The sequence below is a fragment of the Capricornis sumatraensis genome, chromosome 5 (assembly GCF_032405125.1).
Source record: "Capricornis sumatraensis isolate serow.1 chromosome 5, serow.2, whole genome shotgun sequence".
Taxonomy (NCBI): domain Eukaryota; kingdom Metazoa; phylum Chordata; class Mammalia; order Artiodactyla; family Bovidae; genus Capricornis; species Capricornis sumatraensis.
The window spans coordinates 73,238,440-73,264,861 of record NC_091073.1 but is presented as its reverse complement, the minus strand read 5'-3'; the positions used below and the strand labels follow the sequence as shown (position 1 = coordinate 73,264,861).

General features: G+C 36.9%; 1 protein-coding gene and 1 pseudogene across 3 annotated transcripts in view; one reads left to right on the top strand and one right to left on the bottom strand.

The window, feature by feature from the left end:
* The first annotated feature begins 681 nt into the window (after nucleotides 1–681).
* The window catches only part of TAX1BP1 (Tax1 binding protein 1), a 90,454-nt gene continuing 64,713 nt past the window's right edge, over nucleotides 682–26,422 (top strand). For all 3 annotated transcript variants that reach the window (XM_068972338.1, XM_068972337.1, XM_068972336.1), the window contains exons 1-4: nucleotides 682–794; nucleotides 7,276–7,444; nucleotides 17,653–17,755; nucleotides 24,204–24,391. In XM_068972338.1, coding sequence (XP_068828439.1) covers nucleotides 7,283–7,444; nucleotides 17,653–17,755; nucleotides 24,204–24,391 — 453 coding nt within the window. In that variant the 5' untranslated portion in view covers nucleotides 682–794; nucleotides 7,276–7,282. The remainder of the gene's footprint in view (nucleotides 795–7,275; nucleotides 7,445–17,652; nucleotides 17,756–24,203; nucleotides 24,392–26,422) is intronic.
* On the bottom strand, nucleotides 14,496–15,276 carry LOC138080161 (EEF1A lysine methyltransferase 2 pseudogene; annotated as a pseudogene).

Here is a 26,422-nt window from a genome sequence, read left to right as displayed (position 1 = left end):
CACGCACACAGAGTAACAGGTAACAAAAGCAGTTAACTCATAGAACTAGGTCACTGCTGGAACAAGAGAAAATAGAATCATAGAGCACTAGAACTGAAAATCTCCTAGGAGAAACCGAGATTTCACAGAGAACAAAATTTCTTAGTTAAGTAAGCACCGGATTGGTCTACCACCGGGAGTTGGGAAAGTGCCCAGGAGTGAGGGGCTGCAGCAGCCCCAAGCGCGTGGTCCTCCTTTGCTTCTACGATTGTCTACTTTCCGAGCCACAGAATTACTGGGTTCGCTTAGATTTATAAACATCCAGGCAATGACATGGTACCAGTACCTATATCTCTGGGCTACCCTTTCCACCTAACTGGTAAGTTACTTTTCAATTAAAATAATAATTAAAACGTCAAAAATGCACTAGCTAAACGGATCCTGTTTGGTTGCCACAGGTATCTGAGAGAAAGCGGAGAAGCGGAAGAAAGCGGAGGAATAGCAGAGCCCAGGGAACAGACCGTTTCGGGTTTGTTAGGGTCCAGGAGCCTACTGTCCGCAACTAGGGTGGTTAACTGCCGGGTGCGACCGGATTGACATTTCAGCGGTTAGGCCCGACCGACTCCTCGTGACGTCGGCGGCGGAAAGGGCGGGTCCATGGGAGGAAGTGACGTTTCACCGGCTTTTGGCCGTGTGGGGAGGTGTAACCGGTCGGTAGAGGGACGCTGTGGTGGCGGAAGAGGTTCGGCGGCTGATGGCGGCTGAAGCTCGGAAACCTCTTTAACACTCCCCTCTTCCCGAGAGTTCCTCACTCGGTAAGCGCCTCCCCCGTTCTGCCCCAGCGCCTTGCGTGGTGTGGACGTCCCCTGGAGCTCTGTCGGGGCTCGTGATACGCCCCTCAGTTCTGGAGTCTAGGGGCCTGGCTAGTCTAGGGAATGGTCTCCGTGGTGACGATGCTGCCGAATGACGATGCTTTCCTTCCCGAGGACAAACCTTTCCTCCCGGTCTGTGATTGTGACGGGAGTGTGGACAACTTTGGTTAGCAAAGGAGTTGGAAAAAGCGACCGGGGGCCGTCCCACACGGCGGGGAGGCCCTGGGATAGGCCTTGGCGACTTAGGGGAGCCGTGTGGGATGTGGGCCCTTTGGTTGGGGACGAGTAGCCAGCGACCCCCGAAAAAGAAAGTGCTTTGGCGGAGGCTCTGCTCTAGGGTGAGTGCTTCGTGGGTAGCGTCTGGGTTGCTGGGGTAGGTAAGCTTAGGAAAACACTTAGGTCGTGTCGAAATGGGACACTGAGGTTTGCCCGTGCGGAGTGAAACCCGTGTTTTGGTTTGAGTTGCCAGTAGATTAGGAGGCGGGGACTCCGTGAGCCGCGGGCCGTAGGCGGAGTTAGCTGTTTGTGCTCGATCTCCAACGTCACCTGGGTTGTAGAGTTAGTGAACGCTTCTCTTGTCTGCTTATAAATGACTGTCACGCCTTGTGCTCGAAAGGATCTTAAATCTTCCGGGAAGAGTCATGTTTGTCTTTGCTTAGGCAACTTGTCCTGATTTCACAACACTCCCTCCCAAAATCCCGGAGGCCCGCAGGTTGTGGACAAGTCCCGACAGGAGCTCGTCATTTTGGGGAATGTTTGCTAAAAGATTAGTATGCATGTATGTGTCCTGATAAACATATTACCTTATTGGTAATCATTTTGTTTGAGAACGCCGTGACATTTGACTTTCTACATATATTTTAGGTTTTACAAAGTAGTTATGAATCGCTTTTGTGTCAGGGACAGGAAAACGTCTAAGTTTTCAACTCTCGCTAGTTGTAGAATAGCTGCATGCAGGAATTACTAATTGTAGTTTTGGAGCCCAATTCCAAAAGCGTTAAAAGAGATTATTAGAGTAACATGTAAATCTAAAAACAAAGTGGGCTAATTACCCTTGGAGTGCTATTCAGGTATGGAAAGGTGCCTTCGTTTTGTTCTTATCAAGGATAAACTTGATTTCTTGAAAGAATACTTGATTACGTTTTCTAGCCATTCCATTGTTAAATTGCACACCCTTGTTTATACAATTATGGCTGCAGCTATTTGCGTAGAATAAACTGGTAAATATCCTTTACTTAACAAAATAACAGGTATTTTGGAATTCTAAGTTTCGATCTTTTTTAATGATGTTAAATATTTTTGAACGGTCTTAACCATGTGCCCTTTTTACTGTTTTGGGGGCATTGCCTCACACATGAAGTTTATTGGATTACATTCTTTTGAAATTTCGATATTACTAAGTAAAATTTTGGCTATATCCACCTATGGGCTTTTAAAGTTTAGTTTGTCTCAAACCCTTACAGGAAGGTAAAGATTCCCTCCCCTCTAATTTAATAAAAAGGCAGTTTCACAGTTTTTTAGAAACCACCATTTAAAACAAAATTAAGTGGTGTGCATGACACCTGGCAGAGTGTAATGAGTAGTGGTACTCCGCTGTAAGAGTTCTGGAGATTGGGAGGACTGTTAAGTGTGTAAACTGACCAATTGGTGGATTTGCTTCCGCCTTCCAGAAAGATCGCTGATAATTCTTTTCTGGTCTGTAAGCCAGCTGATACAGTCTTTGAGCTGAAATGTGAGTAATTGGAAGCAACTAGAATATTAGCTGTAGTTTTTCCCTTCAGATACTCAGCTTCTTCCCGAACTGTTTGGAGATAAGTTTGAAAGTTCATATATAATTAACTGAAAGTTAAACAAAATTTTTTACTAAGTATTTCAACTACTGTGTGTAATGTGTTTCTATTGCAAGAGGTCATATGTGAGTTTTTATTACTAGTCTTTGTCTACTTTGGATTTACTAACTTTTATTATGGAAATTTTTAAAATACCCAAAAAAAGAAGAGTTTAAGTACTCACTAGTTTGCTAATCTTGGTTTATCACCCCTGGAGTTTTTTAAGGGAAACCCTGGACATCAGGATATTTCACCTATAATTTATCGTCTTTAACTGGTAAGGACTTTGAAAAAAATAAAATCACTATAATAATAGTATCACCTAGAATAAAATTATCTTATTTCCTTTTGAATTCTAAGTGTTAGAATTAGCAAATTATATAAAATATCCAAATTAGAAAGTTTAATTTTCTGTACATTTAATGCACAGAAGTTCTTAGTATGGTCAACTTCCTACTTTATTTGATTAAGGTTTACACATTTTGGGCTAGTTAAGTAAAATGAGTATCAGAAGTCACTGGAAAAATGCTACCAGAAAAGCCAGATCAGGCTTGGGCTTGAAAAAGTTCCAAGAGGAAGAAGATGACACTGATATTCCCCCGCCCTCAATTTATTTTAGCTACTTACCTGAGGGCCCACTGCATACTGTCTATTATTCCTTAGATATTGATGAGTCCTCAAAAATAACGAAAATTGGATTTTAGACCAAAGACTTAACAGAGTTAAGTTTACAGCATAACACTTAAAAGGAACCCTAGAGATGTTAGGGAATAAAGCAGAAAATAGGGAAAAGGGCACTGCAGACAGCATGTAAAGGTATTTCAGACTTTGTTTCCCAGCCAGATATGTCTTTTTTTCTTTTTTTGAACTGTTCTCATGTATTTTTTATTTTTTTACTTATGTAACATTGGTTTATTACATTAGTTTCATGTGTATAACATATTTCTAATTCTGTATATACTACAGCATGTTTACCACCAAAAATATAGTTTCCATCTGCCAGCATACAGTTGATCCCCTTTGCTCTTTCTGTCCCCCTTACTCTTGTTCTTGGTAAGTCTGGTTTGGTTTATTTATTTTTTGTTTGCCATGTTTCTAGAGGTGTACTTTATAGAGAATGGGAAATGAAATTTGATATGGTAAAGCTACTCCTACTTTTGTGGTAGGCATTGTATTTCCTCTCTCCAGCTGAGGCTGTTTGTTCTTTTTCTCATGCTATCAGTGAAGCTACACTTCCCAAACACTACCACAAGGTGATGCAGTGACTTTGCACATTATTTCCCCACTGGATGGTGTGTGGGTCTGTGTGTGTGCCTGTGAATCATTGTGATGTATTAACATTCTCAGTGAATTTTAACGATTTTAAAAGATTTACCATCTTTTCACTCCGTTTTTATCTGTGTGAAGAATGAAACATAAACTGTATGGGAATTAGATATTTTACTGTTTAAAAAGGATTGATTCATGTTGTAGTTACATTCAGATAACATTTATCCTTGTTAACTTTTTTATGAGTAGAAGTTATATTGGAATTAAATTAATTAAAAAAGTAATGAGAATGAAGTGACTTGTAAAAATATTTCTGTAGTTATAGTCAGATTGAAATGTTTAAAGAGGTTAGTGTTGGGAGAGAGATTAATGAAGGTTATTAATGGGATAATTGCAAATTATCTTACTCTAAAGATTTATAAGCATCATGAATATATTTAATATCTGATAGAGTTTTGTAATAAAAACTTGAATTTTGGGGAGAGAGTTTAAAAATGAAATTTCTTGTTAATGTGTTTATTTAAAATAATGAAAATAGTACATTAAATATACTGGTAAAAATTCAGTCAATTGAGTTAAAAGTTGAAGTTCTATTAAGTCCTCTTTTCACACGTAACTCATGAGTAAAGACTGTAGTGTGTGCTTTTTAGTCCCTTTTGATACATTTATAAGCATATACATACACAAACACATATGTGTATTGTTTTAGTTGCTAAGTTGAGTCTGACTCTTGCGGTCCCATGGACTGTTAAAGACCAGGCTCCTTTGTCCGTGGAATTTTCCAGGCAAGAATACTGGAGTGGGTTGTCATTTCCTTCTCCAGGGGATCTTCCTGACCCAGAGATCGAACCCGTGTCTCCTGCTTTGGCAGGTGGATTCTTTACCACTGAGCCACCTGGGACGCCCACATATATGTATATACCTTTATGTTATTTTATATCTTAAAACTTTTCAGCGAAGTAGAAGTCTTAAGTATTGATTTTTAAACGCTCTTGTAATTGAGGTTAAACAAAAGTTTAACCTCCACTACCTTGTTGTATAACATATACTACTTTGTTGATTTAGTTTACTTTAGGAACATATTTAAGTTTTATGAAAAAAGTTTCATTCTTAAATTACTTTTAATGTACAACATGGGAAACTCACCGTAAGCTAACTTTGTTTTCTTCATAGAAAAACATTACCGATTCACTTGTCTCAGTTTCGGTAGTTGTATCTAAAAAGAGTTTGGTTCAGTTAATTTAGCTGTAGTCTTTCTCATGGATTTTTTATAACAAGTAGTGAACATTTTTTCAAAACTGGAATCAAAGGTTTTTTTTTTTTTTTTAAGGAAGCCACTAAACTTGAAAGGAGATTATTATTAGTGGTTTCATTAACATCATGACATCCCTTTGGGCCCAGGTTTGCTCAGACTATTCCAAGAAAGTAATGAACACTTATTTTAGGAAGTTTGGTGTTGTGCTACCTTTTCAGTTTCCTGAAGACTTTAGGTTGTCAGCTGGAGACTATTGACTGTTAAGTCTTTCTGTGAAATAGATTTGTTGGTAATAAAGCCTTTTTGTTAGTGCAGAGATACAGGAAATTTACTACTGAATGCGTTCTCTTTACCTTAGAATCCTGGCAAACCTCAGGTGGGACAGGCTGGTAGACATCCAGCCTGGTATTCTGCCACAGTGGCTTTCAGGTTCACGAATGACAGTCTCTTTGTGGGATGACCAGTATATTGTATATCCTATAAGTACAAAGCAGTATCTTGACCATAAGAGAAGTAGAGAAGAGACAAAAGGAAAATTGGGCGTTTTCTGAAGTGTTATTTCAGAATTTTAAAGATTAGCTTTAGTATTTCAGATCAACAAAAGAAACATGGAAAAGCATATTATCTTAGATCTTCCTAGAAATAAAGACTTCTTAGTAATTGTTAAAATGTGAATAGTGTTGAGAATTTTGCTGTTAGTCTACTGGTAAGGACCCTAATGCTTTCACTGCCTTGGCCAGGTTTAGTCCCTGGTCTGGGAACTAAGATCCTGCAAGCCTCGCAGTGTGGGCCCCCCCCCCCCCCCCAAAAAAAAAAGTGATTAGTGTTACTTCTGTAGAAACTTCATGGATTGGTAAAGTAAATTAGAATAATTTGGTTAGCAAATGCCTTAACCCGGTTTTTCCCATTATTACAGAGATTCTTGTTTTGATGACTCAGAAGCAAGTGCCATTGTGTCAGTGGTATTGTTTCCTATGTGGTACCGTAGAAACAGTGACTGAAGTGAGTCTGACACACTGTAGAGATAGATTTTTTGAGTGAATTGTATCATTTTTTCAAAAGTAGAGCAAATAATATGGAAAACATTTAGGTTTTGAAGATTTTTATAGGCCACTTTCACCATTCATCTGCTAGCAAGTGCTGTTAGTGAGCACTCACTGAATCTATAATAGATTCTCAACAGTATGTTTTTCATTGACACTATATATTTAAAAATACATGTGTTTTTAATCAGTAACTATATGGGAAGGATACAATAATGCTGGAATCAAGATAGAATGAAAGGGTAGAATTGGTATAGGTAGAGATGAACAAATAGGCTGAACTATTCCAAGTAGACCAACAGATTTTACATAATCTGAGAGATTTGAACAAGTGTTTACCAGAAGCCCAAGAAGATAGCCCAGGTCTGGGAATCTGTGAGAGCTGCTAATGGAGACTTAAATTGATGGTTTGAGTCATAGTCTAAATAGTATTTCTCTGTGCTGGCTGTATATAGGATTAAGATTACTTTGGGAGGCTTAAAAAAGAATGTGTATACACACACTTGCATGCAGGTCCCAAAAAATCATTGTCTTTTTCTAAGACTCCCTAATGATTCTAATATGTAGCCGGAGTTCAGAAAAGCTGGGGATCATGAATGTGAATCAGGAATGCATGACAGAGAAGTTGACTAGGCTCTAGGTTATAGGAGCCTAGAACCTAGTGTGGAGGGATGCAATAGGTCGGATTAGGGAGGAAAGTGATGCAGGTTCAGGCGTTCAACATAGAAACACTGCTTTTGGTTTGCAAGAGAAGCAGAGGGCTGGGCTTTGCAGGAGAGGTGAAAGTTTGGTTTTTAAGTTTTTTTTAACTCGTTGAACTTTCTGAACCATTTTGTAAATTAATTACTTCCCAGTTTGTGTTTTTATATTTAATCATATCTAAAGGAGTACCAGTATTTAAGAAGTATGTCTTTTCAATAATTCTCTGAGAATATCCATGTAATTTACTTTTAAAGCTATATATTTTCTCAAGGTATGAGTTTTTTCTTACTTGGTATCATTAAATATGTATAATTTACTTGTTTCAGATTCACAATGACATCCTTTCAAGAAGTTCCATTGCAGACTTCCAACTTTGCCCATGTCATCTTTCAAAATGTGGCCAAGAGTTATCTTCCTAATGCACATTTAGAATGTCATTATACTTTAACTCCATATATCCATCCACATCCAAAAGATTGGGTTGGTATATTCAAGGTAAGAGAACTTTCTGCATATTTCTTCCATATAGGCACTCTTTATTTTCTTCTTAAGAGGTTCACAATTAGTTTATACTTGTCTTAGCTCTATGTTAAGGATTATTTTTATAAACTTCAAATGTAAAACATTATGCAACTTGAAATATTTAATAGTGCAGGGTAGTGTACAACAAATGTTAGGAACTTCAGTTGACCAGACTTTCCTCTCTGTGATCAAAAGGTTTGACTTAAAATTCTTTTCAAATTTTTTTCCTCCTATTTTCTCCATTCTTTACCTTAAAAAAAGTGATCTTTTCCTTTGGGTTGGTATATCATTTATGATCTTGTAATTTGTAATTAATTTTGTACAGCTCTGCAGCTATGTTACTATCTTTTCTGTTGTCCCACATTGTTAAAATATTCCTCATATTGTCTCATGCTTTAATAAGAGTATTCTGTTTTACATGACTAGTAATTTCATTGATGGCAAGAGTCCCAGTTCTAATATTTTGCCATTATGTGTTACATTTAGTTGAAAATTACACTGAGATGATCATTACAGTGGTGGAAGTTTTTTGGCAATTTCCAGTCTTCAGAATGTAATGGAGAACCAGAAAATAAGAATGTCCATTTAGCAAAGTAATGCTGTAGATGTACAGGTAGTAAGACTTACTTTTCTCTTGGGTTATTCTAGATTCTCCCTCAGAAGCAATTTTTATTTTAGATATGACTTGTTAAAACCAAGACCATTAGGTATTGGAATTTTGATTGTGTGGTCTGTATAAGTTAAATAGTAAAGTAGAAAAATAAAAGTAGCTGCTAGAATTAGGTACATTGAGAGTATGAAGCAGTGAAAGTCTGGCCTAATAGAGTGAGGAGGGCAGAAAAACTGTATGGGACAAAACAAAGTTCTGGCATTTAATCATATTTCAGTACCTTTTTGAATCTCTCATCCTTTGGCATTGCTGGATTGGTGAGTTATTTACTCTCTTTTCTTTAGGCTAGTCAAAATCCATTATGAAGATACATTCATTGTAAGCTTGTTATGAAATCAGTATCATTTTTAATTTTACATCAGAGATGAATAACAAGTTAAAGACACTAAGAATTGGTATTTTCTTGAAGAGTGAGACAGAGAGGAAGAACAGAGCAGGGAAATGAGATTGAGGGAAGAAAAGAGCATTCCTGGCAGGAAAATGGCATAAGCAAAGGCACAGGGGTGAGAATGAGAATGAGTTAGTGAAGTGGAGGGAGATGAAGTGTCAGTCTTTCCACGGAAAACCTTCAGTGTTAAGCTAAGTAGTTTGCAAACTTTTCATTATGTGCAGTGAGAAGTCTGCATATGTCGGCTGATGTGTGATAAATTTTATTTCAAGAAGATAAATCTTTACTTTTTTTTTTTTTCAGACTACTTATTTTTGTCTTCTGGTCCCCCCTCCCATTTTTTGTTAATAACCTATTGTTTACGCCAAAAGTTTATGACTGTCTCATCAGATCCAGCCAAACACAATTGTGTCAGTTTTACTGCCTATTTCCACATTTTTAATATCACTGCTGTAGTTCATGCCCTCCTTATCTCCTTCTAAGACGATTGCAGTAGGTTTCCTGTTTTCCCTGCTTTCATTCTTAATGCCACTCCTCCATTTTATCTGTTCTTCAAAATGCTCTATATATAATAGAAAATGAAAATCTGAACATATCTTCCTCTTGTTTAAGTGGCTCTTCATCCTCTGTGGGATAATGCCAAGACCAAATAACTTAGGGTGCCAAATAGGGCTCTTTTATAAGACCTGATTTGTAGCTTCCTTTTTTACATTGCCTGCTTATTTTTGGCTTTCATAATGCTAATGTATTATCTCTTGTGCACTCCAAGGACTGTTAACTCTTCTTTAAGCAGTAGTACTTACATAAATAAATAATAAATAAATTTGAGTAGAATACCCTTTCCATCTTGCCTGGATGATACTTAAAACTCAGTGGGAAGTTGAAGCATGTAGTAAAAACTTCAAACTGTACAGGAAAACTCAGGGGAAGAAAAAATCGTGTTTTAATACTATTACCTAGCAATAAGCTGGAGAAGGCAATGGCACCCCACTCCAATACTCTTGCCTGGAAAATCCCATGGCTGGAGGAGCCTGGTGGGCTATAGTCCATGGGGTCGCTAAGAGTCAGACACGACTGAGCGACTTCACGACTTCACTTTCACTTTTCACTTTCATGCATTGGAGAAGGAAATGGCAACCCACTCCAGTGTTCTTGCCTGGAGAATCCAGGGACAGGGGAGCCTCGTGGACTGCCGTCTGTGGGGTCGCACAGGATTGGACACGACTGAAGCGACTTAGCAGCAGCAGGAATAAGCATTGTTAACATATTGGTATATATCTGTAAATAATAATTTGTCTATAAAAAGTATACACATATGCTATTGATGCATTGTGAAATTCGTGGAAATGTTTCTAAATATATACATTAAATAGTCCTTAATATAGACTTTATTTTTTTTAATTTTGTGTCCATTTATTTCATAGGATAAGTTCTTGGAAAAGGAATTACGATGTTTGTGGCACTGAATGTTTTTAAATACTTGATATGTACTGCATATTGCTGTCTAGAATGATTTTGATGAATATATTGACAAGGCAGGCAGGGAGAAAGTGCTTAGATAGTAACTATAAGGGAAGGAATGTGTGCTTCAGAAAATGTTAAAGAATTTAATTTTCCTGGGACAGGTACCAGTTTTAGAAAATGAATAGGAAAAGTTTGTTTGGATCATGTTGTTGATTGTGTTAATATTTAGCTGAAGAATAACTTTTAAGCAGAGAGTAATAGAGTTTAGAAGTGAACTTTAATCTTACAGTGCTGAATAAGATAAATTGGAATTAGAATGGAGGCACAGAGAATGTTTAGACCATCTTAATTTCTACTTGAAATAATGCAGGCCTTTGAGAAGGGGATCAATTGTGGGTAATAATCCATAGGAAGCATCTGTAAGGTTTGTCAGCAATTAACTGAATGTGTTGGCACTGAAACTCATTCATTAAATATCCTCAGTGAGGAGGAACAAGGTCATGTGCTGAGTAGGGATGAGGAGTGGGGCTAGGGGTGGGGATCTTGAGTATGGAGAAGATTTGGTCTTGTTACTGTGGAAGAATGGGGAATTGGAGTAGGTTAACCAGGAGATTGTTGAGCAGCTGTGAGTTTGTCTAGAGATTGAGCACCTAGAATTGAGTGAATTCCAAAAGTGGGTATTATTCACACTGCGAATTTAAAAAAGAAGTCAAGAGGGCAAAGGATACTAGCATGGTTTTAGGTGCATTACTGAAATGGTTAACTGACCATGAAGTCCAGGTTGGGTAGGGAAATGAGTGAAGCCAGACTAGGGATGTAGACTGGGTTGGAGATTTTCATTTTTTCCTTTCAGTTTTTCTCCCTCTTCTCTAGTGTTGGTTAAATTACAACTAAAACATGTAGCATGTTTGTTTATTCTTTATACTTTGCAAAGATCTTTCATGAGAGCATTATACTCACTATTTTGCAGGTGAGGGAACTGAGGTCCAGAAAGAAGTGTCTTGGTCACTCCAAATTAAACTTTGGCGCTAACGTTTGAACCACGTGTAAACCACGTGTAAAATTTCAAGAATTGTTCTCGGCAGTTTGGTTAAGTGAGAGATCTAGTTTTTCAGAGTTAACAACAGGATTCCTAAAAAGTTCTGTGTGCATTTTATGAGTGATTGGATTGAAGTTAAAAAAAAAATACAGGAAAAGATTGAGAACTATACATGATGTCATATCTATCATCAAACCCAACATTAATTGCAATAAAATATTTAATATGTCCCATGATATTTGTTTTATTATCATCAATTTGATTTGGTCTTGATTGTATAAGTATTTTTAAGAATTTATTTATATTTAGGCTATACTCGGTACAAATTAAATTAACTTGTAATTAAAATAATTTAAACTAAAGGTCCATGAGACTTTTTTTTTTAACTGTAAAGGAGTTATAACAATTCTCATGTTTCAGAGATACTATTCTAGTTGTGGAAATTGGGAGTGCAAAGTGATTATGTCATGTTGTCCAGAGTCACATAGGAAAACCAACCTTCCCAGTAAGATACTCTTCTCACTGAAACCTTACTGACACCAGATTAAAAAACTTTAATTTCCTGGTATGAAAAGTGAAACTAGCAGTGATTTTGTGCTTGAATACCTTGTTTCAAGTTTTTTTCCCTCTTCTTTGTTTCTCTTTGCCTTTTCATATGTCTTCATTCTGCTTCTTCTGTCTTCCTGCCCTGTCTCCATTCCAGTCCTTTCTTATTTTTTGTTTTTTAAAAAAAATTCTCCTGTTGTAAAAATTATCATAATTTTAGAAAACTTGGAAAAAACAGGGGATGCAAAAGATAAAAATTTAAGATGGCCAGTGTAGTCCCATTGCCCAACTATGTGCGTGTGCTCTAAGTTGCATTAGTCTGTGTTTGCCACTGTAGCCCACCAGGCTTCTCTGCCCATGGGATTCTCCAGGCAAGAATACTGGAGTCTGTTGTGCCCTCCAGGGGGTCTTCCCAACCCAGGGATCAGACCCTAATCTCCCTACCTGTTAAGAGTGGTTACCATTATTAATGTTTTAGAAGTGTTTCCTTTCAGTCCCTTGTTTTTTCTTTTAACTCAAGGAAGAATACTTTCAGTCTTTTTTTCAGTATATTTTGAAAATAGTTGGAGGAGTAGTATATGGGGTCGCTAAGAGTCGGACATGACTGAGCGACTTCACTTTCACTTTTCACTTTCATGCATTGGAGAAGGAAATGGCAACCCACTCCAGTGTTCTTGCCTGGAGAATCCCAGGGACGGGGGAGCCTGGTGGGCTGCCGTCTATGGAGTCGCACAGAGTCAGATATGACTGAAGCGATTTAGCAGCAGCAGCATCATATGGCGTTTTTTATGTCCTGAATTTTTCACTTATGATTGTAGCCACTTTCTCAATAAGTAGCTCTATAACATATTATCTCATGGAGGGACATTTATGTTGTTTATGATACGATATTTCTTAGACTGAGCATTGCATCAATCTTTGTGTATCTAGGCATTTTTGCAGTTCTTTCCTTTTAAAAAAGAAGGACCTTTGCTCTTGTAAGGATTTTTGAAAATTACAGTATATACAAAAGAAAGAAAATTAATACCCTTACAAAGTGTACCCTCACCTTCCCCAGAAATACCTGTTGCTGTTTGGTGTATGTTTTTCTAGAATTTAAAAATTCATGGGCTCATTTTTTAACTGTTTTTTAGGTTTTGTATTCATCTGTACATAATCAGCAAACATATTTCAGTGCCTTACCTGCTTCATGTCCTGTGTTTCTCTCCATTTATATCTCCCCCCAAACCAGTCCCCACTCTCTCTTGTCTTTGCAAGTGCTCTCTGTGTGCTCTCATTCCTAATGTTTCTTTCTTTTGAGGTTTCTCCAGAATTTACTAATACCTGTATTTTTACTTGATAAACTTGTCCTTCTGATCTTCTTTACATTTGCTTTCAGAATTTACTAATGATTAATACCAACATGTTTCTCTAAAATGTTAATCCTATTTAAAGGAAACACACTTGCCATTTTTTTCTTCCGTGTTATTCTTGTTTAATTTCCTTTTTTGCTCTTACTTTGCCAGTTGCATTAGTAACAGAAGAATGATGTCCAGTACTATTGTTAATTCCCCAAACTGGACTAAATAGTGAAATATCTGTTGTTTTGGTTCTTTCCTAAGTATAGATAGGCCCTCTTAACTGGATACAAGTGGATAAAAGCAATATGTTTTGACAGTTGTCGGTAACTTTGACTGCCCCATTGTTCTAAGTATCATCATAATTCTCTCTGCCATTTATCAATGTTTTAAAATTTGCTGTTATCAACTCTAAATGTAATAATTTTCTTTATGTTTGCTGCTAAGGGACTAAAAGGCGAATTCCCTTGCATTTCAAGGGATTGGACTCTGCACTCCAGAAATCTGATAAAGTTTACAAGATAACCAAAAAATAAAAGAGAAATAGTGTGTGTCTTGGACACTGTGGTGTGATTTTTCTAATTTGTTTACTGTTCTTAAACCATGAATGCATGCATAATTTCTAGATGTCCAAATTCTGTTTCTTCCACTGTTTGTCCTTCTATTGTGTGTGGAAGTTTAGATGTTAGACATAACTATCCTAAAGGGATCTGTACTCTGTCTTTCCAGATTGAGAGACTTTTACATTATTTTTTAAAAGTGTTTGCTTGACATGCACCTCATGTTAACTGTTGTTCAGTTTTTCCTTCCTCAAAAGGAATTTATAGTCCTATATTGCTGATTTTTATATTCAGATTGGGTTGCATCTTGCCCCAATTTCTTGGTTGGCTTAGTGTGGGATACTTGTGATGTTTTAGAGCATGGTCTGCCACTCCCTTGAGTTGCCCAGATTTATGCAATAAAGGAAAGCAAAGTATAAGTTAGCACTGTAGTCACACAATGAGAAACAGCCTGAATTACTGTGATTCAGTTAGAACACAGCAAGGACCAAACCACTTAACATATCTCTTAAACATTTTTCTTAGGTGATAAAAGATCTCACTTCCCCCATTAATGTTTTTCTTATCCTGAAAGACAGCTAGAAACAGCATTTTCCACCTTTACCTTACTGTTTCTTTTGTCAACTACATTTTATTTAGGAATAGTATAGTCAGTGACTCTGTTGGAAGGAAGGAGGTGGAATTTCAGAAAGTATGAGAGTATATCCTGCTAGGAGAAGAATGAGTAGAGTCCCAGTGGTAAAGAGCTTGAACTTTAGGTTTAGAGTCTGACTTTGCCGTTTACTAATTTTTTTCCCCCCTGTAAGTTCATTTGCTGCTTTAAAGTTTTAACTGTTCAGCAGTTAACAGGATTTTTTTTTTTAATCTGAAATATATTTACATCTCAAATACAAAAGAAAACTTTAAAATTATTTTTGGTTGATCTCTAAAACCCAACCGCTTACAAGCCTTTTTTTTTTTTTTTTTAATCCAACCCATTATTTCTACTCAGAATGTGCATCCTGTGTACTTACTAAACATTTACTTGCACTTGCATTTTCTGTGTAAGGTCCACTTTGATGCAGAGCTTCTTAAAAAAGCACTAACTGAATCTGTCCAGTGAAGTCTCATGTTTTTTTGGAAAACCAATGTTGCTACACAGTTTCCAGATTGGCTGCCAAAGCTGAACGTGGGTGTGGGCAGCTCTTCGAAAAGTTCAAATCCTTCACGGAAGTCATCCAGCAACTCTTCCTTGGTCCAATTACATGAGGTTATTAGAAAAAAGCCTTTCACTATCAACACTCTGGAGAGAGATTTCAAATATTGCTTCCTGTTCTCAATTGCATTGTCAGGATTAAGGCTCATGGCATGAAACGTCCGTCCCTTTGTCAACACAGATAATGAAACCCACACAACTTTGTGGAAGGGTTCAAAAAGTCTTCTGCCTTCAAAGTAATGTTAGATAAACCTTCTTTCTCTATAATACTTCCAGAAAGTTGTATTGCAGAAGGAGAGTAATCAATTCCAGTAACATAAGAGAAATCAAATTTTGCAAGTTCAACCAGGAAAACGCCAGTTCCCAATATCAAGCACTGAAGCATCCAATGGCATCTTGTGTTTCTGCATCCACCTTATTAGTCGAGTCCTACTCTCCAAACCAGATTTCTCCTGTATCTCCGTATTCTTGGGAAGTTTGCAGTTCTCTCTTATAGACAGCATCCCAGTGCTCTCAGGTTCCCAGAGCAGATGGGACAAAGCCATCCCCTCTAGGACTGGCCCCTGGGGATCGCACCACGGCTCCAGTGCTGCCGTCATCGTCCATGCCCTTTACTAGTTTCTTAATTTGTAAGATAAGGGTAGTATTTTTTCAAAAACAATAAGTGTATTTATGACTGCTGTTCCCTGTGCCACTTGAATCAGGTGTATATAATTGTGATATTAGCAGTTCTGTGTGTCTGCCATCACAAATATATGGCTCACTAAGCATGTTTTCTAACCACCTGGTCCAGGTAGAGCCTCTTCAGTTAGGGAGATGTTTTTCAAAAAACATGTAGCTCTAGAATAGTATTTCTTTCCAGACTAGCATATGGACCGGCATGGGGACAAAGAATGCAAGGTATAACTTGTACCAGGTTTATCTTTTGGGGAATACTTCAGATGGGTTCTTTTTCAGGAGATGTTAGAAGCATTGGGAGATAGGAAATGAGGGACAGAATATCTTAGAGTTAAGCTCACTGTCCCTAATAGGTTATGTTCTTGGGTATTAATGAATAGTAACATTTCATGGACACTCACATTCCAGCATTGTGCCAAGTGTCTTTACAGGGCTTACCTCATTTAATACACATACAAGCCTTTGAGATTGTTAGTTATCTTCATTTTATCTATTTGTTTTATGGCTGTGCTGGGTCTTGGTTGCTGCACAGGTTTTTCTCTTGTTGTGGAGAGCAGGGGCTACTCTGTAGTTGCGGTGCATGGGCTTCTCATTGTTGTGACTGCTCTTGGGGAGCACATGCTCTACGATGTCTAGGCTTCAGTAGCTGTGGCTCCCTGCCTCTAGAGCACAGGCTCAACAGTTGTGGCGCACGGGCTTAGTTGCTCCAAGGCCGGTGGGATCTTCCCTGAACCTGTGTCTCATGCACTGGCAGGTATATTCTTTACCATTGAACCACTAGGGAAGCCCTATTATCTCCATTTTAAAGAGGAAGCAACAAAAATAACTTGTCTGAAATCTTAAAACTAGTAAGTGATCTTTTTCAGCAGTCCGACCTTACTTTCTGTGCTGTTAATTACTACAGCATACAGTGCTTGCAAAAACTACCTTTTATGGAGTGCCCATCGTGGGTCAGGCACTCTGCCAAGTGCTGCTTTTATGTTTATTATCTAATTTAATCCTTCTGACAATTCTGAGAGAAAAAAACTGAGCCTTAGGTCAGGGAAATCACTTACATGATGGTTTCCTTAAGCTTCTTTCAAATGTTTTTGACCATGACGCAGAAAGAAATAAAAATTCTGTGATTTGACCCAGCAGAGTTGCATGCAAATACATACTGAAACAAATTTTCATCAAGCAATACTTGGCTTTCATGCACTCTGATGCTTTCTAATTCTTTCTAATTAAAAAATAAATGTGGGTATGAATTACTAAATTGAATCACCACTTAGTCTACTGGATTGTGACCTACAGTTTGAAAACACTCCTTTAGAGACTAAAGATAGTAATACAAGATTCTTCCATCTTCAGTAGTCTGGAATATCTAATCCTAGGTCAATCAGAATTGTAGAACATATGTGTAATCAAACCCTGTGGATGATGCATAATTTCTTGTGTGTGCACAGTCATGTCGGACTCTTTGTGACCCTTTGAACTGTAGCCCACCAGGCTCTGCTGTCCATGGGATTTTTTCAGGCAATACTGGAGTCGGTTGCCATTTCCTTCTCCAAGGGGATCTTCTTGACCCAGGGATTGAACCTGAGTCTCTTGTGTATCTTGCATTGAAGGTGGATTCCTTACCCACTGAGCCATCATGGAAGCCATGATATACTGGCAAATGTATATCTATTTTCTGTTTAAAACATATCTAATATTATTATGACAGTTCATCTGGAAAATAACTGAGATATATAACGTATAGGTTCATGTTGTTAGTTGGAAATATTTTAGAGATTGATGGGATACAGGTGGTTATTTTGTGTGTGTGAACACCTTAGGAATAAAAGTAAAAATTTAAGTTTTTACAAAATTTACCATGCCTGTAGGCAAGACTAACTAAAGATGGGAGACTAGTGAAATTTAATCAGTGGATTTAAGGAGGAAGGAGAAATCTAATTTTAAAAAAGCACTTAAATTTGAGGCATAAAATAACTTTTAAAAACTTACGTTTTGTGAAATCAAATTTTAAATGAAACATAAGTTTTTATATTTTATCATATGTGTGCTAAGATTTTCCATGGGAAATTGGATATCAAATTGCATTTTAATACATAGAAGTTCTACTGTTACAGATTTTTATAGCAGTAGGTTATAGCTTAATAAAGAACTATAATAAAAATTTGATGTGCTTGTTAAAATGCCCATGATTTGTAAACATATTAATGCATGCTTTAATTTCAGGATGCAGTAAACAATATGCTGTAAGATATCACTCATATTAAGCCACTTACTTTATAATATCTACTTTTTGTTGTTCTCCTTTAGGTTGGATGGAGTACTGCTCGTGATTATTACACGTTTTTATGGTCCCCTATGCCTGAACATTATGTAGAAGGATCAGCAGTCAATTGTGTGTTAGCATTTCAAGGTAAGAACTGAAAACAGAACTCAGTGAAATTAGATGTTTTATTGCCATTAAAAATGTTGTACCCTGTTGTAATTATCTGCTTAGGTGTGTCCAGTAACTAAAGTTAAATTAGTGTCTGTCTTTATCAAAAGTCATAGAATGTAAATATCTGGTGACGGTCTCATGATACCTTATGTAGATAATTAAACATTGTTTTCCTTATTTCTTCATTGAAGTCTTGATCACTTTTTTTTCAAATGAGAAAATAATGCTGTTACTGATACTAGATAGTAAGATTAAAGGTGAGAAAAATATTGTGTATGAAAACCACAAAGATGATTCATGGGATTTATAGAATAGAAATTCTGTAGGGAAAGTTGCCTATAAAAATGGATGTGGATAATACAAAATTTATTTTGTCTTAGCTTGGTGTTACATACAGAGTTTAAAAAGTCCTTTTGAGGAAGATAGACCTAGTATTGTCCCTCCCCACACATTCCACCTTCACAGAGGTGATAGCTAGAGCTCCAGCATCCCTCCTGTGGCCGTGAGGTAGAAGGCCAAGACAAGCACGTACGTTTGTCTTAACATGCCTGAGTTCCCAAATCAAGGTCAGCTGGTAACTGCGTTCAGATTTCTTGTTATGTAAAAAACAAAACAAAACACCTTGTTGCTTTATTTTTAAAAAATAAAACACAACAATTTTATTTAGAAATCTGTAACAACTTGCTGCAGAGTGATTTTTGCATTAAAATTGAACTCACTTCAGATCGTATTAAAGCTCTTTCTTAGTCTTATTTATATTGTGGACTGTTTCTGGTCTGGGGAAGCTAATGGACTGTCTCAGTGTAATATTTTAATACACATAAAGTCACCTATATGGGTGTAACAGCTTATTTATTCGTTCATCTATTAATATCTTGGTTGCTTCCAAGTTTTGGCAGTTGTAAATAAACCTGGTAGAAACAGCCATATACAGGTTTTTGTGTGGATGTGTAAGTTTTCAGCTTATTTGGACAAATATCAGAGTATGATTGCTGTTATGGTGAGAATATATTTTGAAATATATTCTTCCCATGTAGCACTAGTGGTAAAGAACCTGCCTGCCAGTGCAGGGGATGTAAAGAGACGTGTGTTCTATTCTGCATTGGCAGGCGGGTTCTTTACCACTAGTGCTACATGGGAAGAGAAGCTTCTCTTTCTGAATTTCCCCTAAAGGAGGACATGGCAACCCACTTCAGTATTCTTGCCTGGAGAATCCCATGGACAGAGGAGCCTGATTGGTTGGCTATAGTCCATAGGGTTGCAAAGAGTTGGACATGACTGAAGTGACTTGGCATGCATTGGTAAGAAACCATCAAACTTTTTCCAAAGTGGCAATATTTGCATTCTCACCAACAATGAGAGAGAGTTGGTATGGATTACGTCTTTGCTAGTATTAGGTGGTGGTAGTGTTTTGGCTTTTGGTGGTTTATGTTTTTAAAAAAACTTAACAAGGTTTATCAGTTGGCAGTGTGATCATATATAGCTTGCATATATATTAATAGAAAAAGTTTCCTTATATACTGTGACAGGAAACACATATTCAGAGGATACAATTTGTGCTTGTAATAAAGATAAAGATTTAGGTCCTCATAGATGTTTTATAGATTAAGAAATTTACAAATTATGTATGTAGTTTATCTTTTAATTCATGGCCTTTTTTAGATGATCAAATTCAAATGTGTATATTGGAACTGATTTTGTTATAAGATATTTGTTATTCAAAGTTGTGGCTTTATTTCCGGTAATTGTTCATGTGGTTAATTTTCTTAGACTAAAAAGCTTAACAGAATTTGTTATAGTGACTAATGAATTTGCTTATTTATGACAGCAAAAAGTTTTTTTTTTTTTAATTTTTATTTTTACTTTATTTTACTTAACAATACTGTATTGGTTTTGCCATACATTGACATGAATCCACCACGGGTATACATGCGTTCCCAAACATGAACCCTCCTCCCACCTCCCTCCCCATAACATCTCTCTGGGTCATCCCTGTGCACCAGCCCCAAGCATGCTGTATCCTGCATCGGACATAGACTGGCGATTCGATTCTTACATGATAGTATACGTTTCAATGCCATTCTTCCAAATCATCCCACCCTCTCCCTCTCCCTCTGAGTCCAAAAGTCCGCTATACACATCTGTGTCTTTTTATGACAGCAGAAAGTTTAAAAGCACTTTAAAAAAAAAGTACATCCAGTTTATTTCTATTTATACTGTAAAAGGATTTTCTTGGGAGCTAATTTACATGTTTTTGAAAATTCATAATAATTTTTACTTTAAAATTCAGAAAGAGAAGCTTCTGCTTGCCTAGGAGTTGTTATATAGTGAACTCAAGATAGAATCATGAAAAACATGGTTATATTAGAGGTAGAAGGAATTTTAAGCATAATCCAAATAATTTTCCTCATTTTGTGGGGTAGTGATGAGAATCCTGAAATGTAAAACTCAGAATAACTAATAAAATATGCATAGGTATAATTTTTTTCCTAAATGAACCCTTATTTATTTACTATAATTTGATTGCTAATGTTACAGGCTATAAAATTTGACTTGGAATTTGGTTTTTACTTTTTCCTGTTTTCAGTGTTATTGATCTGATGAGATCTATTTCTAGGTAGCTTTGAATCTCAACTCTGAATAACTATATTTTGTGTCTTAAATGGTATTGAACCATTTTTAGATTTTTTCTGTATGGGTCTTCATTGTTTTGCATGGGCTCTCTCTAGTTAGGTGAGCAGGGAGGGGCTATTCTTTGTTGCAGTGTGCAGGCTTCCCATTGCAGTGGCTTCTCTTGTTGTGGGAGCACAGACACTCTAAGAGAGTGGGCTTCAGTAGTTGCAGCACGTGGTTCAGTAGTTGTGGCTTGAGGGGTCTAGAGCGCAGGTTCAGTAATTGTGGCACATGGGCTTAGTTGCTCTGTGGTATGTGGAATCTTCCCAGACTAGGGACTGAACCTATGTCCACTGCACCACCAGAGAAATCCTGAGCCATGTTTTCTAGTGAGTTATTTTTGTGATATTAAAAAAAGACCTTGGGTATCTAGTCTGTAGAATTTCTAATGCCATGATACCAGAGCTGCTTGCTGCTGCAAGTCACTTCAGTCATGTCCAGCTCTGTGCGACCCCATGGACGGCAGCTCCTCTGTCCCTGGGATTCTCCACGCAAGAATACTGGAGTGGGTTGCCATTTCCTTCTCCAGTGCATGCATGCATGCTAAGTTGCTTTAGTCATGTCCGAACCAGAGCTGCTTAGTCAAACTGTTAGTTTTGTTTTCTGTTTAAGCTTTTAAAGTAAATGTAGTGGCCATTTGCAAAGTTACTCAGCCACAGATTAATAAATTTAGTAGAAGTTATTAAGAGGATGGAGTTTTTAAAACTTCAAAAATTTATTGCTAGATAAATTTATTGTGGCTTGCAGGATGGTTAGTTCCCCAACCAGAGGTGGAACCTGTGCCCCCTGCACTGGAAGTGCACAGTCCTAACCACTGGATCCATAGGGAATTCTCTGTTATTTTAAAAAATAACTTTGTATTTTGAAATAAGTTTAGATGTACAGTTGCAAAAATAGTATACAGAATTTTCATCTACCCTTCAGCCAGCTTCCCTTAGTGTTGACATGTATAACTGTTTATTAAAAAAAAAAAACATTTAACATTGGTACAACACTATTGACTACAGTAGTACAGACTTTACTCAGATTTCACTAGTGTTTCCAGTAGTTTTCCTTTTTTCTGTTCCTGGATCTAGTCCATAATCCCACATTGTATTTAGTTGTCATATCATCTTCTTCTCCAGTTTGTGATAGTTCCTCATTCTGTCCTTGTTTTTCATGACCTTTCATTTTTGAAGAGTAGTTTTCAGTTTTGTTTTGGTAGAATGTTCCTCATTTTGAGTTTTTCTGATCATTTCTTGTGATTAGATTGAGGCTATACATTTTCAGGAAGATTACCATGAAAGTGATGTATTCTTTTCATTGCATTGTACTAGAGATTACTTGATGTCTGAATGTCTAATTTCTAGTAATGTTAGTTTTGATCACTTAGTTAAGGTGATGTCTGCTGGGTTTCTCTACATTAAAGTTAGTATATTTCTCTTTGTAATTTAATGAATATTATGGGGAGCACCTTTGAGATAAGCAAATGTTGTTTTGCCTCAAACTTTGACCCATTAATTTTAGTATCCATCAGTGGATCTTAGCTACGACAGTTACTGTTGTTGTGTTTGTCTGATGATGCCTTTTTATTCTCATTTCTTGTACATTACTAGTTGGAATTGTTGTGTTAGGAAGAGTTGTCCTCTTCTCTATGGATTCATGGAAATTTATTTTCTTCTGTGGGATAAAGTCTAATGTAACCGGAGACATTACTTTGCCAACAAAGGTCCGTCCGTCTAGTCAAGGCTATGGTTTTTCCAGTGGTCATGTATGGATGTGAGAGTTGGACTGTGAAGAAAGTTGAGTGCTGAAGAATTGATGCTTTTGAACTGTGGTGTTGGAGAAAACTCTTGAGAGTCCCTTGGACTGCAAGGAGATCCAACCAGTCCGTTCTAAAGCAGATCAGCCCTGGGTGTTCTTTGGAAGGAATGATGCTGAAGCTGAAACTCCAATACTTTGGCCACCTCATGTGAAGAGTTGACTCATTGGAAAAGACTCTGATGCTGGGAGGGATTGGGGGCAGGAGGAGAAGGGGACAACAGAGGATGAGATGGCTGGATGGTATCACTGACCCGATGGACATGAGTTTGAGTGAACTCCAGGAGTTGGTGATGGACAGGGAGGCCTGGCGTGCTGCGATTCATGGGGTCGCAAAGAGTCAGACACAACAGAGCAACTGAACTGAACCATTTTTTTGTTGGTCAAATTGTTTTGGCTTTTTTTGGCTACTGGAACCTCTGTCAGATGGACTCCTGTGGTTTTTGACACTCCCTCCCCCAGTTTTTTTAGAACTTCTTTCTTATTTTCAAGAACCACCAGATATTTCAGGCTAATACTATATTTTCTCTGCCTCCCTGCTCCCATGGACAAAGATCAGCTATTTTTTAAAGAAGGAAGTCAAGTAAAATTGACATCATAATAATAAAGGCTAAAATTTTCAAGATCTGAAGTAGTAATAGGCATAGTGAATACAGATTCCTGGGTCGAAATCAATATTGAAGATAAGGTGAATAGATTGATCTATGTATTTCATTTCACTATCATTGAATGCTTTCTTTTTTCAAGTCATTCTGGGAGATTTCAGAATTTTGATATTTATTAATAATCTGCTCTTAGCATTTCTGAGGTTTGTGTGTATGTGCCCAGTTGTGTCCCACCTCTTTGCAACCTCATGGACGGTAGCCCACCAGGCTCCTCTATAGGTTGCCATTTCTTCCTCCAGGGATGGATGTTGCCTATAAAACATATATGTAATGGTAATGCAAAGCATACTGTGGAGGATTTTTGAAAAAAATTAATTCAATTTTTATTTATTTGGCTGCACCAGATCTTAGTTGCAAAACACTATATATTTAGTTGTGGCATGTAGGATCTAGTTCCCTGACCAGGGATCTAAGCCAAGTCCCCTACATTGAGAGCTCGGAGTTCTAGCTATTGGACCACCTGGAGAGTCCTCTGAGGTTTTTTTTTTTTTTAATCCCTTTTTACATGTAAAAAATACCATGGGAGCTTTGGAGAGGAGGTAAAGATTAATTTTGAGCTGTAATCCAGCAAAATTTCAGAGGGTAGCAGTTGAGCTAAAGAAGAAAGGAATAAATATTGAAAACATTTGTCAGATAATGGGCTAGATGGTATACATAATCCATGATACTTTGAAGCTTTGAGATAGCTGTCTTCAGATATCTTTTACAGATAAGAAGCAGGCTCAGGGAGGTTAAATATATAACAATTAGTGGTAGAGCTGGGATTCCAGAATAAATATTTGTGGTTCCAAAGCTTATTTTTGTTCTGCACAAGTAGACCTCATCCTCTTTTTGCCCTTACACAATTCACATGTATGGTATATTCCTTCTGTTAATATCTCTCCTTTGCATTTAATTAATGTGATTTGAGAGAACATTTCTTTAACTGATATATTTCTACCCCTAGTCCTCCTAGGTTTTTATGCTTACTCTTCCATTGCTCCTCTTCCAGCCTCTTTCTCATTGATAACTACATAATTGACTCTCCCAGATGAATTGGTTTTATCTGAGTGAAACTACAGGGAAAGAATATTCTGAAAGTATAATCTTAGACCTAAGATAAAAATATGGGCATATTTAGGGAAGAAGAAAGAGTCTGGTTTTGATAGACAATTTATGAAGGAGGAAAGAAAGACATCTTGAGTGTCTAGAAACAAGGTCAGGAATAAGAGGAAATAGCAAGGTTTGTTAAATACAAATAATTTAATAACAATAAATACTAATTTTTTTGTTTATACTCCTTTTAGGATATTACCTTCCAAATGATGATGGAGAGTTTTATCAGTTCTGTTATGTTACTCATAAGGGCGAAATTCGTGGAGCAAGTACACCTTTTCAGTTTCGAGCTGCTTCTCCAGTTGAAGACTTGCTCACTATGGAAGATGAAGGAAATTCTGATATGTTGGTGGTGACCACAAAAGCTGGCCTTCTTGAGGTAGGTACCAACAGTGACTGGGTGATTGATAAATTTACATTATGAACTATATTTTTCGTTATGAACTGTGGCTTTAAAATAGTTTTAAAGACAAATCAGTTGTTGCTCAATTAGAAACAGAGTGTTTGTTGGTTGGCATTTTAAGAATTTTCAGGTTGTCCAAGAGTATAACCTGAGAATCAAATGCTTTTTAACTAATGAACTTAAAATATATTTTTTGTTACAATTATGTTACTGATTTCACTGTGGCAGGGACTGTCCCTAGGCTTATTAGTATTTTGTGAATAGTATATAGATTGGCAATAAGTAATTACTGAGATAATTTAGACCTAAAACTCCTAATGTTCCCTTACCCTAACCTTTCTCCTTTAGGGATTTGCCTAATCTGTTGATTGTAGAATAGTACAGATGTGGGGGTGAAGCTGATGGGAAAGCAGTATAAAGCAATAATGTGTGTGTTAGTCACTTAGTCGTATTTGACTCTTTGCAATCCCATGGACTGTAGCCCACCAGGCTCCTCTCTCCATGGAATCCTCTAGGCAAGAAAACTGGAGTGGGTAGCCATTCCCTTCTCCAGGGATCTTCCTGACCAAGGGATCGAACCCAGGTCTCCTGTATTGCAGGCAGATTCTTTACTGTCTGAACCACCAGGGAAGCCTTTGTAAAGCAGTAAGTCTAACTGTAATTGTATATGAACCTTATTTCACTATACTCCAAGCATGCTGTATCCCAAATGGGATAGTGAAGCAGCCTGGTCTCTTAATTTAGGTTGAGGATTTTTAGAATGATTTCGTCTCCTGATCAAATGAATAAGCTGGATTAACCATAATTTTTAAAAAAGTGAAAAATCTTATTTTTTATTAAATATTTTGGAGTCATTTCACCAAAGGAAATTTACTGTGTAGTGGTGTAAAAAATGCCATGTCTTAATTTTCAGTACTTATTGAAAAGGAAAAACTAGAACATCATTCATATTTCAAGATATTTCTCAATGTCTTTACCCTAAACCTAGCAAATTAGAATGTTATGTTTGAGTTTCTGTGAAAAAATACTTTAATTGGTTCAGTATACATTTTTTATTAATTTACATTCCTATTTAGTCTACAGCAAGTCATTACTTATTCTTTATACTCACATGGATTTTTATATGTAAATCTCTTTTATGTCTTTGGTTTTATTTACCTTCAAAAAGAAACTGCAGAAAAAGGACGAGATTATAGATACTGTACAGTTGAACTAAGAAAGTTAGAAGGAACCTATAACTTTTATTGTGAAGTTTTTCATATATTCCCTTCCTCCTTCCAGAAATTCCTCTCTTATCTTAAATAAAGAAATGTAACTTTTATAGGGTGACTAAAACATTTTGTAGTGTTGACTGCCTGATGATCAAGGTTTTTAGCCTGGTATTTGAATGCTAGTCAAAGATGCTGAAATAGGCCTAGCTCTTACAAAGAATGCAGTGTTTATATTGGAGTTTTTTGAATACTTGTTAGACCACCCTGATTTCAGAACACCTCCAACAGAAAAGCAACGGCATTTTGGCCTCTACCTCTCTTTTGTGCTCCCAAGTAAATTGGGACATTGCACAGTTTAGTTCTCTTTTTCCTACTCTTTTAAAATGTACTTTGTACTTTATAGAGAAAATTTAAATTTCTGTCTCTTAGGTAAATGTTTTTGAGATAAAGTATTTATAGTCTGAACAGTTTTTTGACAAATCTTTTAAGTTTCCACATTCATGAAAATCTTTAATGAGTTTACTAAAAATGCACCAAATTAGTTTAAGTTTGAGACATTATTTAGGGCACTGTTGGCATTACCAATGATTGAGTAACAGTTCTTCAGTTTGTGAACCTTGATGAGATCTTAGGTATTTAAAAATAGATATTTTGGGGGTAGAGTGGGTTATTTTAAGTATGGACTACCCATTGTGTGTGAGAAAATTATTGTTAAATTTCTTAGTTATAATAATTGTAGTGGCTAAGTACGAGACTGTACTTATTAGGTGATAGCTTGCCCTGTGTACTTAAGGAG